The sequence below is a fragment of the Saccostrea echinata genome, unplaced genomic scaffold, assembly GCF_033153115.1.
Source record: "Saccostrea echinata isolate AGI-Se365-2 ecotype Australia unplaced genomic scaffold, CSIRO_AGI_Sech_v1 ptg000025l, whole genome shotgun sequence".
Classification (NCBI taxonomy): Eukaryota; Metazoa; Mollusca; class Bivalvia; order Ostreida; family Ostreidae; genus Saccostrea; species Saccostrea echinata.
In genome coordinates this window covers 14992864-15007222 of record NW_026889774.1, presented here as the reverse complement: position 1 = coordinate 15007222, position 14359 = coordinate 14992864, and the positions used below count along the sequence as shown (strand labels likewise).

At 33.4% G+C, this 14359-nt stretch overlaps 1 protein-coding gene across 1 annotated transcript in view; it reads right to left on the bottom strand.

The window, feature by feature from the left end:
- Positions 1–14359, bottom strand: part of LOC133192915 (uncharacterized) — an 804603-nt gene that overhangs the window by 703313 nt on the left and 86931 nt on the right. The window contains 1 exon segment of the mRNA XM_061328921.1: positions 9905–10114. Within this exon segment, the coding sequence (XP_061184905.1) occupies positions 9905–10114 (210 nt within the window).

The following is a 14359-nucleotide window of genomic DNA, read 5'->3' as shown; positions in this document are numbered from 1 at the left end:
AGTAATAAAAGAAATTCAGCGTGAAAGTCCAAGAAAGCTAACCATTAACCATTCACTTTTTTGGATCACTTCCTGTCACGACCGGAAGTACGGCGATACAAGATTTTCTCGCGATTTAAATAAACTGATGACTGACTATAAGACCTGAAAGTTTTAGACTTCAGTCGTTTACTGTTGCCGAGCAATATTGTGAGAACAAATTCTAATTTTGAGGACAGGTAATCACTCGACCGGAAGTGAATTTTATAAAAAAAAAATCTCTGCAAACTTTTTCAATCAAAAAGATGAAAACATACATAAAACTCCTAGAAGACTCTCTATTAACACTGTAAATCCCAGAGAAAAATATTGAAAAACAAAAAAAGTTGCAAATTTAACATTTTTGAATTCACTTCCGTTTGCGACCGGAAGTAAGAACGACGAAAATTAATGGTCGATCCATATATCTACATTTGATGCTCTATCACCTCAGCAAGTTTCATATTGATATCTTTAGCCATTCTCTGATAATACTGTTTACTTTCTTTTATTCTTTATGTATTCAACTTTTTATTTCATGTAATTCCATATACAGGCATGTCCATGTAATCTTTTTCTGCACTTCTATATACTTCTGCATCAGACCATTTGGCTACTACGAAAGGTTGATCACGATTCATTATTTCGCGCGAAACGTCATAGGTAAATATTCGCGCATATCCTTTGGAATGTATTTTCTATTGAATGGTGATAGCTTCAATGAAATTTCAAAATGTATGTTCTTATAACCTGAATATCGAACTTGATAAAGTATACTTATCATATTGTACTTATAATATATAGTATGGATAAGTAACACTAAAGCAGTGATTTAGGTAAGATTTTCTACTAAGTTTTATTTTCCTGTTTACCCTCAAAGTGGACTATCCCGATTAGTTACACATTCATGAAAAGACTGGAATGTTTCGTCCAAAAACATGTCTCGTCCTGCGACGGTCAAGGAATCTGATACCATTTATGTTCAATAACAACTTTTAGGAAAAAAATATTTAAATCATTTTCATTAAACAATCTTTAAAAAAATGGTTTTCTTATTTTTGTCTTTTCTGTTCATTTAATATGACACAAGCCTGCATGGGGAAAAAAACAATGGCCACGTAATAATTACTATATATTGATTGCTTTAGTCAGGCAAGTTTCTTGAAAAGCTATTACTTATAACCATGGTTTAGGATAAGTTTTTTCCGTGTTGTAAAACAAAAGGTTGTAGTTATCGTATTTTTACTTGTAGTCATGTCGTTTTTCTACTTTGAGATACAGACAAGAACAATTATAGTAGACTTTTGAGGAAACCCCGGATTAAAACTCTAGTTCGAAACAGAATTGCAACGTAATTGTGATGTGACAATCCAACAATTCCTTCACATTTCTTTGATCCTTATGGAACTTTCATTCAAACAAACGCTCGGCTGACTCCATAAATTCTGACCTACTTATCGGAGTTTACGGAGACAGCCGCCATTTTGGACCCGCTTCAAATTTAGAAATGCGAATATCTAGAGTTTGGATTGATCAATTCTAAAATAAATTATATATTAAGCATTTTCAGAAGAGCCTCTATTAACCCTATTACAATAAAAGAAAAATATAGAAAAACAAAAAAGTTTAAAAATACGACTTTTTTAAATTCGCATCCGGTAACGACCGGAAGTACTGACGACGCACAAAAAGGTAAATCCCCTCATCTAGAAGACATAACCTATCATCTCTAACAAGTCTCCTGTTCATATCTTAAACCATTTTTGAAGAAAAGGGGGGACAAAATTTCAATTTAAAATCAGAAAACTGTCAATAACTTGGCACCAGAAGCGAGTTTTCCAAATTTTCCTTCTGATAAACAAAGTCCATTTGACGACACATAATTCCTGAAAGTTTCATTTAAAACCACTGAATAGTTTTTGAGAAATCGCCTGCACAAAATTTTGGGGAAAAAAAATAAGAATAATTATAATAATAACTAGAAACTCATTGCGAGCAATGAGAGGTCTTCCGTCCGATTCTGAAAATAAAAATGAAAATTCAAGCTTAAAAAGTGATAAAAGAAATTCGGACATCCTGGAGATTTAACCCTGGTCGTCAGCGTGAAAAACCAACGTGCTAACCATTAACCATTCACCTTTTTGCATCACTTCCTGTCACGATCGGAAGTAACGGCGATACAAGATTTTCTCACGATTTAAATAAACTGATGACTGACTATCAGTCCTGAAAGTTTTAGACTTCAGTCCTTTATTGTTGCCGAGCAATATTGTTAGAACAAATTCTAATTTTGAGGACAGGTAAACACGCGACCGGAAGTGAATTTTATAAAAATCTCTGACTTTTCTCTAGACATTTGCAGTATCTACAACATACATAAAATTATTTCGTATTTTATCGATAAGCAATATTTATGAGAATGTTAAATATAAAAATAACGTAGTTTATCTCCTAAAATCGGAAGTTGACGTTTTTATTTCCGGTGGGACCAACATCTTTCGAATCTGCGAAAAAGATGCAATAAAGTGATGCAATTTTTAATTAAAAAATGAAAAGTTGAAATTTTCGATTTCTTTGATCACTTCCTGTTACGACCGGAAGTGACGGCTGACGCTCTGAACCCAAATGGTTTTGCCTACATCTTAAGGTCTGTTTCTCATATAAGTTTGGTGTCTTATTCTCTCACCGTTTCCGAGATCTTGCTCAGACAACTTCTCATTTTGAGGACAGGAAAACACGCGACCGGAAGAGAATTTTACAAAGATATTTGAAGTTACTCTAGATATTTGCAGTCTAAATAACATATTTAAAATTCATTTCAAATACTTTATCTACAAAGGATATTAATGGGAAAGAAAAATACTCAAATTATGTAGTTTTTCTCTTATAACCGGAAGTTGTCGTTTTTATTTCCGGTGGGACCAACATCTTTCGAATCTGCGAAAAAGATGCAATAAAGTGATGCAATTTTTAATTAAAAAAAGAAAAATTGAAATTTTCGATTTCTTTGATCACTTCCTGTTACGACCGGAAGTGACGGCTGACGCTCTGAACCCAAATGGTTTTGCCTACATCTTAAGGTCTGTTCCTCATATAAGTTTGGTGTCTTAATCTCTCACCGTTTCCGAGATCTTGCTCAGACAACTTCTCATTTTGAGGACAGGAAAACACGCGACCGGAAGTGAATTTTACAAAGATATTTGACGCTACTCTAGATATTTGCAGTCTAAATAACATATTTAAAATTCATTTCAAATACTTTATCTACAAAGGATATTAATGGGAAAGAAAAATACTCAAATTATGTAGTTTTTCTCTTATAACCGGAAGTTGACGTTTTTGTTTCCGGTGGGACCAACATATTTCGAAACTACAAAAGAGATGAATTAATGTGATGTAAGTATTGATTTAAAAAAAGAAAGTTGAAATTCTACGATTTCTTTGATCACTTCCGTAAACGACCGGAAGTGCCGACGACGAACGAAAAGGCGATTCTGCAAATTTAGAAGTCACGTTCTATGCTCTCCAATAAGTCTCCAGTTCATATCTTTAGCCATTCTTGAGAAAAAGGGGCGACAAAATTTCATTTTAAAATCAGGAAATTGCCCGTAACTTGAAACCAAAATGGAATTTTCCAAATTTTCCTTGTGATGAACAAAGTTCATACAATCACTGATTTTTTCTGAAAGTTTCATTGAAAACGACTGAATACTTTTCGAGAAATCGCGTGCACAAAATTTTGTCAAAAAAAAAGAATAATAATAATAATAATAATAATAAGAAACAGTAGAATCACTATAAGGTCTTCCGTGAAGACGGAAGACCTTAATAAGAAACAGTAGAATCACTATAAGGTCTTCCGTGAAGACGGAAGACCTTAATAATAATAAGAAACAGTAGAATCACTATTAGGTCTTCCGTGAAGACGAAAGACCTTAATAAGAAGAAGAAACAGTAGAATCACTATAAGGTCTTCCGTGAAGACGAAAGACCTTAATAAGAAACAGTAGAATCACTATAAGGTCTTCCGTTAAGACGAAAGACCTTAATAATAATAAGAAACAATAGAATCACTATAAGGTCTTCTGTGGAGACAGAAGACCTTAACTAGAGCAAAGCTCGTTGCAAAGCAACGATAAGGTCTTCCGTCCGATTTTCAGTATCATTTCTTGTAAAATTGCTAAAGGAAGGTAAAGCATTTGTTAAAAAAAAGCATCGAGACCAAAAGTGATGATGACCTGTATTTGGTATATTTTTATGAATCAAATCTAGCTAATTTTCGTGAAACACAGCAATTTATGACTACTTCCGGTTTGACCGGGAGTGACGCCAATCGACAGAAAATTAGGTGGGAAATCTTTTAATTTTATGTTAATATCTGCAGAAATAAGTCATTTTTGGCTACTTTCGGGTTAATTGGATGTGCACGAAGGACGATACTCGATACGAAATGCGGTCCTTTGTGACATTTATGATTTAATTCCATGCAAATATATGTGAAAATTCTTGGCCGGAAATGACGTCATTCGACGTATTTTGATAATCTCACTAGCGGCTACTTGTGATTATGAACAACTTTACTTCTTTGATTTATTACAAATTCCTAATACTTTTTGAGACATCGAGAACAACTTTTGAACCCTCTCCACTAAACCCCTAATTTTAGGGACCAGCACCATTTCCATGATATTATTTAAAAGATCTTGTAATTATCTTGTAATTATTTCGCCCCGAACAAAGTCGGGCGACATATTGCTATTGTACGCCTAAAACCTTGTCCGGGGATGTTCTCGCAGATGGCTGGGACAATCTTCCTGAAACTCTCCACAAAAGACGATCACTAGTTGTACTTGTGCAGTGCAGACTTTCAGTTTCAAAATATCTACCACCGTTGCCATGGAAACGTGCGAAAAATGAGAAATTTCTCTCTGGTCCCTTGAATATTCATCGTTAAACTTTACAGAAATGATGATCAGTAATTGTAGTTGTGCGATTCGCATTTAAAATTTTCAAATTATCAATTGTTGTCATGGAAACAGAGGAAAAGAGAAAATTCTTTTACTTCGATTGTCTCAGTAACTGCTCAAGTAATTATTTTAAAACTTTAATGGATGATTCCTTGCATTATGTCAAAGTGATTTCTATTTAAAAAAAAACGTGGAATTGGCCGCACACAGTGACATGTACCATAGAAACAAAACAAAGAAAAGGGTTTTATGCTACATGTAACATATGTTCTCAGAGATAGAAAGAAAGAAAGAAATCCAGAACAATACATTTTTAGACCATTTCTAATAAAGCCAGTTCGGGGCCGACACTCGATATTGCTTGCAATAGCAGACTTTCTAGTTCTGCATTACTTTTGTTATATATATTTTAACAAAATATTTTACAGGTAAAGCGAAATCTAAGAAATTGCGTTAGAAATTTAGTAATTATCGATACGACTTTTTTCGGGCCATAGCGAGCGTCGACGATTCGTACTTCCATTGCAAGTAAATAAGTACTACAGATCTACATATGTTGCTCTATCTTCGCTGAAAGTTTCAGGTCTCTGTGATTAGTGGTTTATTGGAAAACTTGCAGAAAAATCACTAATTCACCGAAATCTCCGGACAAGAAGTGACGTCATCAAAATGAAAAAAAAAACAGTTTTAGATTTTTTGATGTTCTATCAGACCTGAAAGTTTCATGCAGATTTAGCGAGCCGTTTCCGAGAACTCGCATGCACAAAATCGGTAAGAAAAAAATAACTAGAGCAAAGCTCGTTGAAAAGCAACAAGTAGGTATTCCTTCCAAATTGAAAAAAGACGTCTCCAGTGACTTTAATCCTTCAATTTTGTGTCGAAACCTGCAAAATAAGCTATTTTGGCTCTTTCCGGTTTGACCGAAAGTGACTTCGATTGACATCATCGATAATAAATAAGGTCAGACGTCTCTAATGACTTAAATCCTTCAATTCTGTGTAGATTCCTGCAAAAGTAAGCCATATCTGGCTCTGGACGAAAAATTTTGTTGGACGCTTCCCGTGACATAAATCACCCAATAACGTGTCGATAACGGCAAAAATATGCATTTTCTGACTTTTGATGATCCCACTTGCTGCCACTTGTTATTCTGAACAACTTTACTTCAATAATGTATTACAAATTCTCAATACTTTTGAAATATTGAGAAAAAACTTTCGGCTCCTCTAGATCCCTCACTTAAAGATCCAGCCCTTTTTTGGTATCACATAAGAGATCTTTTATTTTTTGCACATATTTTGTTCTATATGTTTTATTAAATTATTTACAAGTAAAAAAAAAAGCGGAAAGTTTTAAAATTCTTGATGTGCCTTATTTCGGACTATAGGGAGCGCCGACGTGCACAATTTCCGGTAAATATTAAAAACTTTTCGAAGCCACTGGTAACTACTTCCGGTTAGACCGGAAGTGAGTCTAAATGATTAATAAAAGTCATCTCAAAGCTTCCAAAGATATATAAATACAGGTTTAAAAAATCCAAATTTTCTGCTTTCTTTATATATTTCCAGTCATGACCGGAAGTGCTCTAAACGAATAAAAAGTTCATTTTACACTTTTGCGATTCAAAAATAATCATACCTAACAGTTTCAATGGAAAAAAAAATCATGTTTGAGACAACTTCCGGTTTTTCGGCTGGCACTTTCGGGCGGAAATAATTTGCATGGACCTATCTTACATTGCATTAGCCTGAAATATCTGTAAATACAAAAGAAACTTGAAAAAATTACTCTTTTGCATCGTTTCCTTTCACGCCCGGAAGTATCGGCAACGTACGATTTTTATATGTGCAGATAAACTGGTACCTGGCTATCATTCTTGAAAGTTTTAGACTTCAGATATGTGCTGTTGCTGAGCAATTGCTCGGCACTCATGAACAGTGAGCAGTGAGAGTTTCTTTACCGTGCCAACGCCTACCGTGATACAGGGCCTTGATTTTTAAGGTCTCATCCGAAATACCCGCATCGTTCACTTCAAAGTGCCGAGCTTGTCGAAGGAACAGTTGCTACCTATCGCTGAGTCGCAGCCGTGATTCGAACACACGACCTTCCCATCACGGAGCGAGCGCTCTACCGACTGAGCTACCGTGACGGTTGAAGTATTTTTTGGAAGAAAATGATCAATTTTTCCCTTTTAAAGTATTTACAGTACTGTTAAGTTTCTCTATTTTTCTATGCTGAATGCACACAGATCTGTTTTTTTTTTTTACAGTGAAATGTTTTATCCTGGTTCTGAAATATCTATTAAATTAATTTTTATGAATTCTATCATCATAATGTGACAAATATAATAAATATATTCTGAAAGTCCACGAAAAAATGAGCCAATTTTAACATAAAATTAACACTTTTTTAGCAATATCTAAAAATCTACATCATTGACCCCCACATTGAAACTTTTCAATGTCTTAGTTTGATTTCAATATCACTTGATACATAATTGTCTTTATCGGTTTTCGTTGAATGATGTTGCCATGGTTACTTAAGGCGTATTCTTAGTCATTTATGTACATATATACATGACTGTATGTTTCATGCGATTATCATTCTTTTTAAACTTATCAGATCCCGATATTTTACCTATTTTTTAAACACTATATGCTGAAGTATCAGCATGTAATATTAAAGGATCATCATATAATGTCAACGTATCAGCATATAGTGTCAAAATATCATCGTATATTATCAAAGAATCATCTCGCACGTAATGTTAAAGTATAAACATATAATTTCGAAAAATCATCATTTAATTTAAAAAAAAATCATCAAAACATTCACATACGGCGGCTGAGGCGTTCCTTATGATTACAATTATAACCAAATTTTTAAAATATAGAAAGCATGATCGTATACCTTGACTAGAATCTCTCTTTGCGAAGGTTAAACAAAAAGAAGTTGTTTTGTCTATCCACTGCTTATTAGACTGTGAAATCACTTATTTTCATGGGGTTTTATTTTTTTTGTTGTGTTCGTAGTATTAAAAAACCCCATAAAATCATGTCCTCCACGAAATGTAAAATTTGAAATGCATAACACTACATTTCTTCAACCGCAAAATCAAATACCCTTGAACCAACAAATTTTCCTCAAACCACGAAAATTTGTACCCCAAAAATGTGTGATTTTACACTAAATTATATGCAATTAATTACCCCTCATGAGGTCAACATAGTGAAATAAGGACCCGAAACCAGACCCACGAGGTGACCGGAACCCCCCCCCCCCCCAAACCACGAAAATATGTACCCACGAAAATGTGTGATGTAACAGTATATTATATGCAATTAATTACCCCTCATGAAATCAATATTATGAAGTAAAGACCCGAGACCAGACCCACGAGGTGACCGGACCTGAACAAGGCCACGAAGTTCCTTATTTTGCCATGCTGAAGTCAGAAGGAATAATTAATTGTTTTATTATATCACTGAAATATTCTTTTGCAGTCCTTGTTTCTAAAACTGTAAAGATTTATTGACTGTTTCCTGATATTGACCTTCCTTAGATTAGAATTTCAAAGCATATTATAGTATAATTTATTTTGAAAAAGGTCGTTTATAATATATAGCTTCTTGACAATCCATGTTAAACAAACCCTCTTTGGAAAATATATACCCCGAGTGCATGATACTCGATGTCGGAGAGTTCGTAACGTGATAGTGATTCTTTAGTTACTAGTGCTCTTGAGCGCTAGCAACTACGCTAGTCTTGTTTACTGGAAGGCGCATGCTCGATTTAATGGTAAAGCATTCTGGGAATATTACTGTAGATAAACCATGTCAATTTCGTTTTATTATCTGAAAATACATATGATCTTCAAGTTTCGTGTTTTGGTGTTTTATCTGTACAAAAATGTACAAAAGTAACAATAACTTAGGTCTCATAAAGCCAAGACTGTAGAGATCAAAATTATAACAATACCTATTTTTTTTTAACTACTTCCTGAATCGTTCCGGCAACCTCGAAAGAACAACATCGGGTATTTTTCCCGAGTTTGCTAGAAAGGCCCGAAAAAATGCGATTGCTATATAATAGTACCTCACTGGCATATTTTAAACTAGGCGGTCATTGATTCTTCCTATCTCTTATTTTTCTTCCTCAAAACTGAAATAACTGTTTACTACAAAACTCAAATTACTGTTTACTACAGATTTCTCAAGGACAGTTTTGTGTTTTGATATCATCTGTACATAAATATACATAAGGTACAGTAAAACCGATATATAGAGTATGCTTCATAGTGTAATATGTGTAATAAATTTTGAGAAAATTGTTCAAACTGTAGGAAAGTAGCGTTTTCAAGAATTTTTAATTTTTTTTCTAGTTTTAGTAACAATTACAACACTAATCAGACATAAAGTGTAGGAGTAAAATGTTTACAGATACAGTAAAACACGATTATAGCGAACACGTTTAGAATGAATTCACGCTTACAGCGACGGGGTTTTCATTCCCCGTAGTTTTAAAACATGTGAACTGAACGGATACAACGAATTACATTTTTGGTCCCTGGCACTTCGCTATAAGCCTGTTTTACTGTATACAAACAGACGAATGAATGATGACGAACAACTTTCTATCCAAAAACTCTTTTGGTCTTTGACTAGTAGAGCTAAAATAATACTTTGAGCATTGTAAAATCGACATTTATGTGTGTGTGTGTGTGTGTGAGAGAGGGTTAAGGTGTGTGTGGATGGGTGGGTGGATGTTTATTAAGATCTCGGAGTCTTTTTAGTTTCTTTCTTTCGGTAACTTTGTTTCAGGAGTTTCTGCAATTCTTTTATATGATAACCACCAAATTTTACTTAGTAATTGTTCATAAATTCAGTAGCTTGAAGAAATTAAAACACTTCTTTTCTTACATGGGGCCATTGGTTCCTGACGATGGTCACAGGACACTGAAGTAAAATTCTGGCAGGATCTGGTTATCACATCAAATAACTGAGGGTATAGGCATTCAAAAAGGTGATCATTCCTTGTAGACTTTTGAGAACAGTTGTAATACTGAGCACAGTTTGTAGGGTGCGCTCTTATGGAGTCTGGCCTTGACTTACAGAACTCGTCCATATTTTCTGAAAGAAGAGTAAATGTAAAAAAAACAAACAAACTAATGATGAAATTAGCAGATACGCAAACAAGTACACTGATTATATTTTTATGTATTATTCAACATTTAAACTGACTATAAAGGACCTTTCAATAAAGTGAATATATACTGAAGAGCCTAAAAACTTGTTGCATTTTTTTTTTCCTGTGATCTAAAAATATATGTTCCCTGTTAGTCAATTTTATCTAATACATTTTGACATTATCAGTAGTAATAAAAGGATGAATTGAAAGTTTCATGCATATATAAGATAAAAATTAGTAAACACAACTCAACATTTGTATCAATGTTAAAGTACAGCAAAACTCGGTTATAGCGGAGTACAAAGGACTAAAGTGAACATCATATTATGATCATAACAAATGATACCGTTCTCACGTTTATTTTGTGAATAATATTATTATGATTTCTTGTTAAACAAAGATTCAAATTACCGGGTACGTTAGTTGACTTGTAATATCACTGTGAATACCATACAAAAAAATAGGAATTAAATTTAATTTATCTTGAATTAAAAATCTTGCGTTAAATGTTTTAAAGTACAAAAAATTAAATTGAAAAATAAGAAATGAAATATTTGATGCATGTTTTTAATTATTCATTATGCTGCAAATCCATGATCATCAAAAACTTACATGTATCAATAATGACCATGCGAATGATAATGCTATCTTAATTGTATATGACATATTTAGTATGTGCGTGCCCAAAAATTTGAAGAAAAAAATCATATTAATAATAAGAAGAAACAGTAGAATCACTAAAAGGTCTTCTGTGAAGACGGATGAGATTTCATTGCTAGCAACGAGGAGGACTTCCTTTCAATTTTCGATGAGATAACATATTGATGATCTTGACAGGGAAAGCCTGATTTATAAAAGCATGGAAAACAACCATTGATGGAATAAACAGGCACTTGAATTCTTCAGAGTATATTTAGAAACACACACACACAAAAATTAAACATCAATTACAAACAACTTCCAGCTTTTCTTTTATTGTATGACCGGAATTAAGTGCTCATAACAGCTTCAAACTCCGATGGTGTAGAAATAATTCCCAAAAGTTTCGAGTTTATATTAATTATCATTCCAAAAAGATTTCTGATTATCTAATTTTCGTATGAATACACAATTTTTAAGATTTTTTTTAAAATACCTAAAAAAATCGACAAAGCAAACAAAGATAATTGTAGTTAAGAAACAGACACTTATTTAAAGTAACTATTTTGAAGTTTTTCAATATTTCATTATCTACAAATTATAAAAAGATGTGGAAGAAGTTCAAAGCTAAGAAAAAAGTCTATAGTTTAAAGTTGTTGCTAAAGACGACAAAGCTTTTTGAAAAAGCTATACTTGTATTTATATGAATTAAAAATGGCAAAGCCAATGACTGGTTCGCGTCGATAAAAAACCGCGAATTTGATCTGCTAACAGATATTTCTCGCGAGCGAATAAAAATTGATTTATAGTAGTAACATGCAACTATGTACTCTTGAAAGTAGATGACTTTGATGTAATTTTTACTCGACACTGCCCGAAGACCAAATATTTATTTACTGAAAGGACTTGATTATTGAAAGCCTTTTATTCTTCTAAATACTGAGATAAAAGTATGAACTTTTATTCATAGGTGTCGGATACCTTGTGATGACGACAATACGTACAAAAAGACAATATGTACTGTCATATACCTACATTTTGGTTGAACCACTCTGAAGAGCCAAGATGCATGAGCTGACAAAGCTTGATTACTTTGAAGCACCTTCTTATTCCAATGGTTAGATATAGCCTTAAAAATCCCAAAATAAGTCATAGTGACCTACTTTTTGGTCGACACACTCAAAAGACCCAAGATGCATAAACTGACAAAGAATGATCATTCTAAGCCCTTTAGTATCTGAAATTTTTAGATGTGACCAAGAAATTCCAAACGGAGATCACGGTAAACTAGCTTTAAGTTGATATACTCAAAGGCCTTTAGATGCATCAACCGAAAAAAAAAAAAGATAACTCGAGGTTTAACAGTATCTAAAATATTCATCTTAAAGAATACTAAATTTAATATCTGTAAAAGTTATAAAGTTAATCACTGTAGATCATACAGTACATGTAGATAATTTTTTCTTTAATATGTTCCAATGCCACAAGATGCATCAAAATACAAGATTTGATGATCCTAAGCCTCTACATATCCGAAATAATGAACTAAATTGCTTAATTGCTTCGAAAGTGATTTTACAAGTTTAGCTTTTAAAATAAGCTTAGCGAGTCAGCCAGTGGATTTTCTTTTTTCGTGACAATGTTTAAAAGCGTTAGGAAAATTAAATTTTGTAGAAGGAAAAATTATTTCAGCATTATCTTTAGCCGATTTGGCCGCTTGCCCCTTATGTCTAGATAGTTTTTAAGCATGGGAGCAGAGAGTTTGGGGTTAAACGATCCCATGCATGCAGGTTCTTGAAATTATTCTGTGAATTTAAAACAAAAAAGAAAAGTTTATTTAAGTTCCAATTCACGGAGCATAGTTTTTTTTTAAAAGTCAGTAGCCGATCATATCAGGCTGATCTAGGAATTTATTAAGGGGGGAGGTGTTCGCCAAAAAAGACGTTTAGGGAGTTTTCACCCTCCCCCCCCCCCCCTTTCACTAAACTCGGATTCCATTTATACTGCTTTTGCTTTAATATTCTATTGCCAGTTTTACAATTTTCTAATCAGATTTATTTTTTCGACAACTTTCGTTGATTTTAAGACTTTCAATAGCGCGAATCCCACCCCTCTGTATTCGCCCTATAATCTTGTCAAAGACGTTTACTCAAACTTTAAATTATTTTTTAGGGAAAAAGTAAACACAGAGAGCGTTGAAGTTTTCACGTCGGCATTTTCTTCCAGAAGGATCTTTGCAAACTTCACTTTACGGGTGTTAGTGAAACTTGTGGAGTGCCTCTGGTAAAGATTGTCTCGTTCAACTACATCCAACCAAAGGAGAAGACGCCCTTATCCTTAACAGACACACTGAACCCCCCTATATTAAGATTATGATAAAATGACAATTGCAAAACAATTCCTTGTTACTTTTAGAACATAAAAAATAAATATTTACTGAACAAAAAGGCCTCCTGTAACATCATAAACATGTAAGCTTCGTTAAAGCCTGTACTTTGTGTTATATTTTATTTTTTAATCTTTTGACTTTCCTAATTTTACATAACTATATTAAATTTAATCTTTTGCTTGACGTTTAAAATAATGTAGACCCTATAGTTAACTATAGTTTACTATTGTTAACTATAGTTTACCAATGAAAGCTGAGCAGCTTCAAATCTGAAACAATCCAATACCGTATAAGTGGAAATTTTAGCGAGCGACAAATTAAGCGATTTTTTTTTCTAAAACATAGGTAATCAAAGATTACGAAGCTCACCTCGATATCTATAAGGCCTTCACATATTTTTTTCTAGTTAGTGTACATCCCAAAATCAATATCCATTCAAGACTTTACACTTTATTTGAAACTGCATGTAACACACTAGATAGCTTTTGCACAATTCACGGGTCGTTAAAGTTTTTTTTAGACTTATATTTCCGAATATTTTTAAAATACATCACTTACTTACCCTTGATTAAAATTTAGCATGTTCAAAATACGTACGAAAATTGTGTTATACCCGTGGTTGGAGGTAGAATTTATTTTGTGTGTATAAGAGTCTGGCGCAGGTGATTATTAAGCATTTAGCCATTATTTTTTGAAAGATAAAGTCTCATAACTGCAGCGGTGTGTGCAAACAATTGATTAATAATTGGTTATGAAAATTTGTTTGCACACACCGTTGCAGTTATGAGACTTTATCTTTCAAAAAATAATGATTCAAGGCTTATGTTTACATTTTTTAACTCCTTGCCTTGACTGCAAATGTGATTTATATTTCAAAATTCCTGTATTATCCTTTGGTAGGTTACACTTAATGGAAGAGCAGTTGCAACAACTTCTACTCAATGTGAGCGTGAATTTTGATTTTCGTTGCACTTCCACGGCGTTCAACGTTTGTGACGTTAAAATAAAACGCATACTTTCATCTTTTGACCCCCTGTTCGTGTTATGGTGTCTTGAATGCCGAAGCCTTCCTCACATTTTATAAGCAAAAACATGTTGAATGTTTGGAATAATCTGAGATTTTTTGTGGAAATCTGTAAGAAGAGGTTGTTCTCTAACT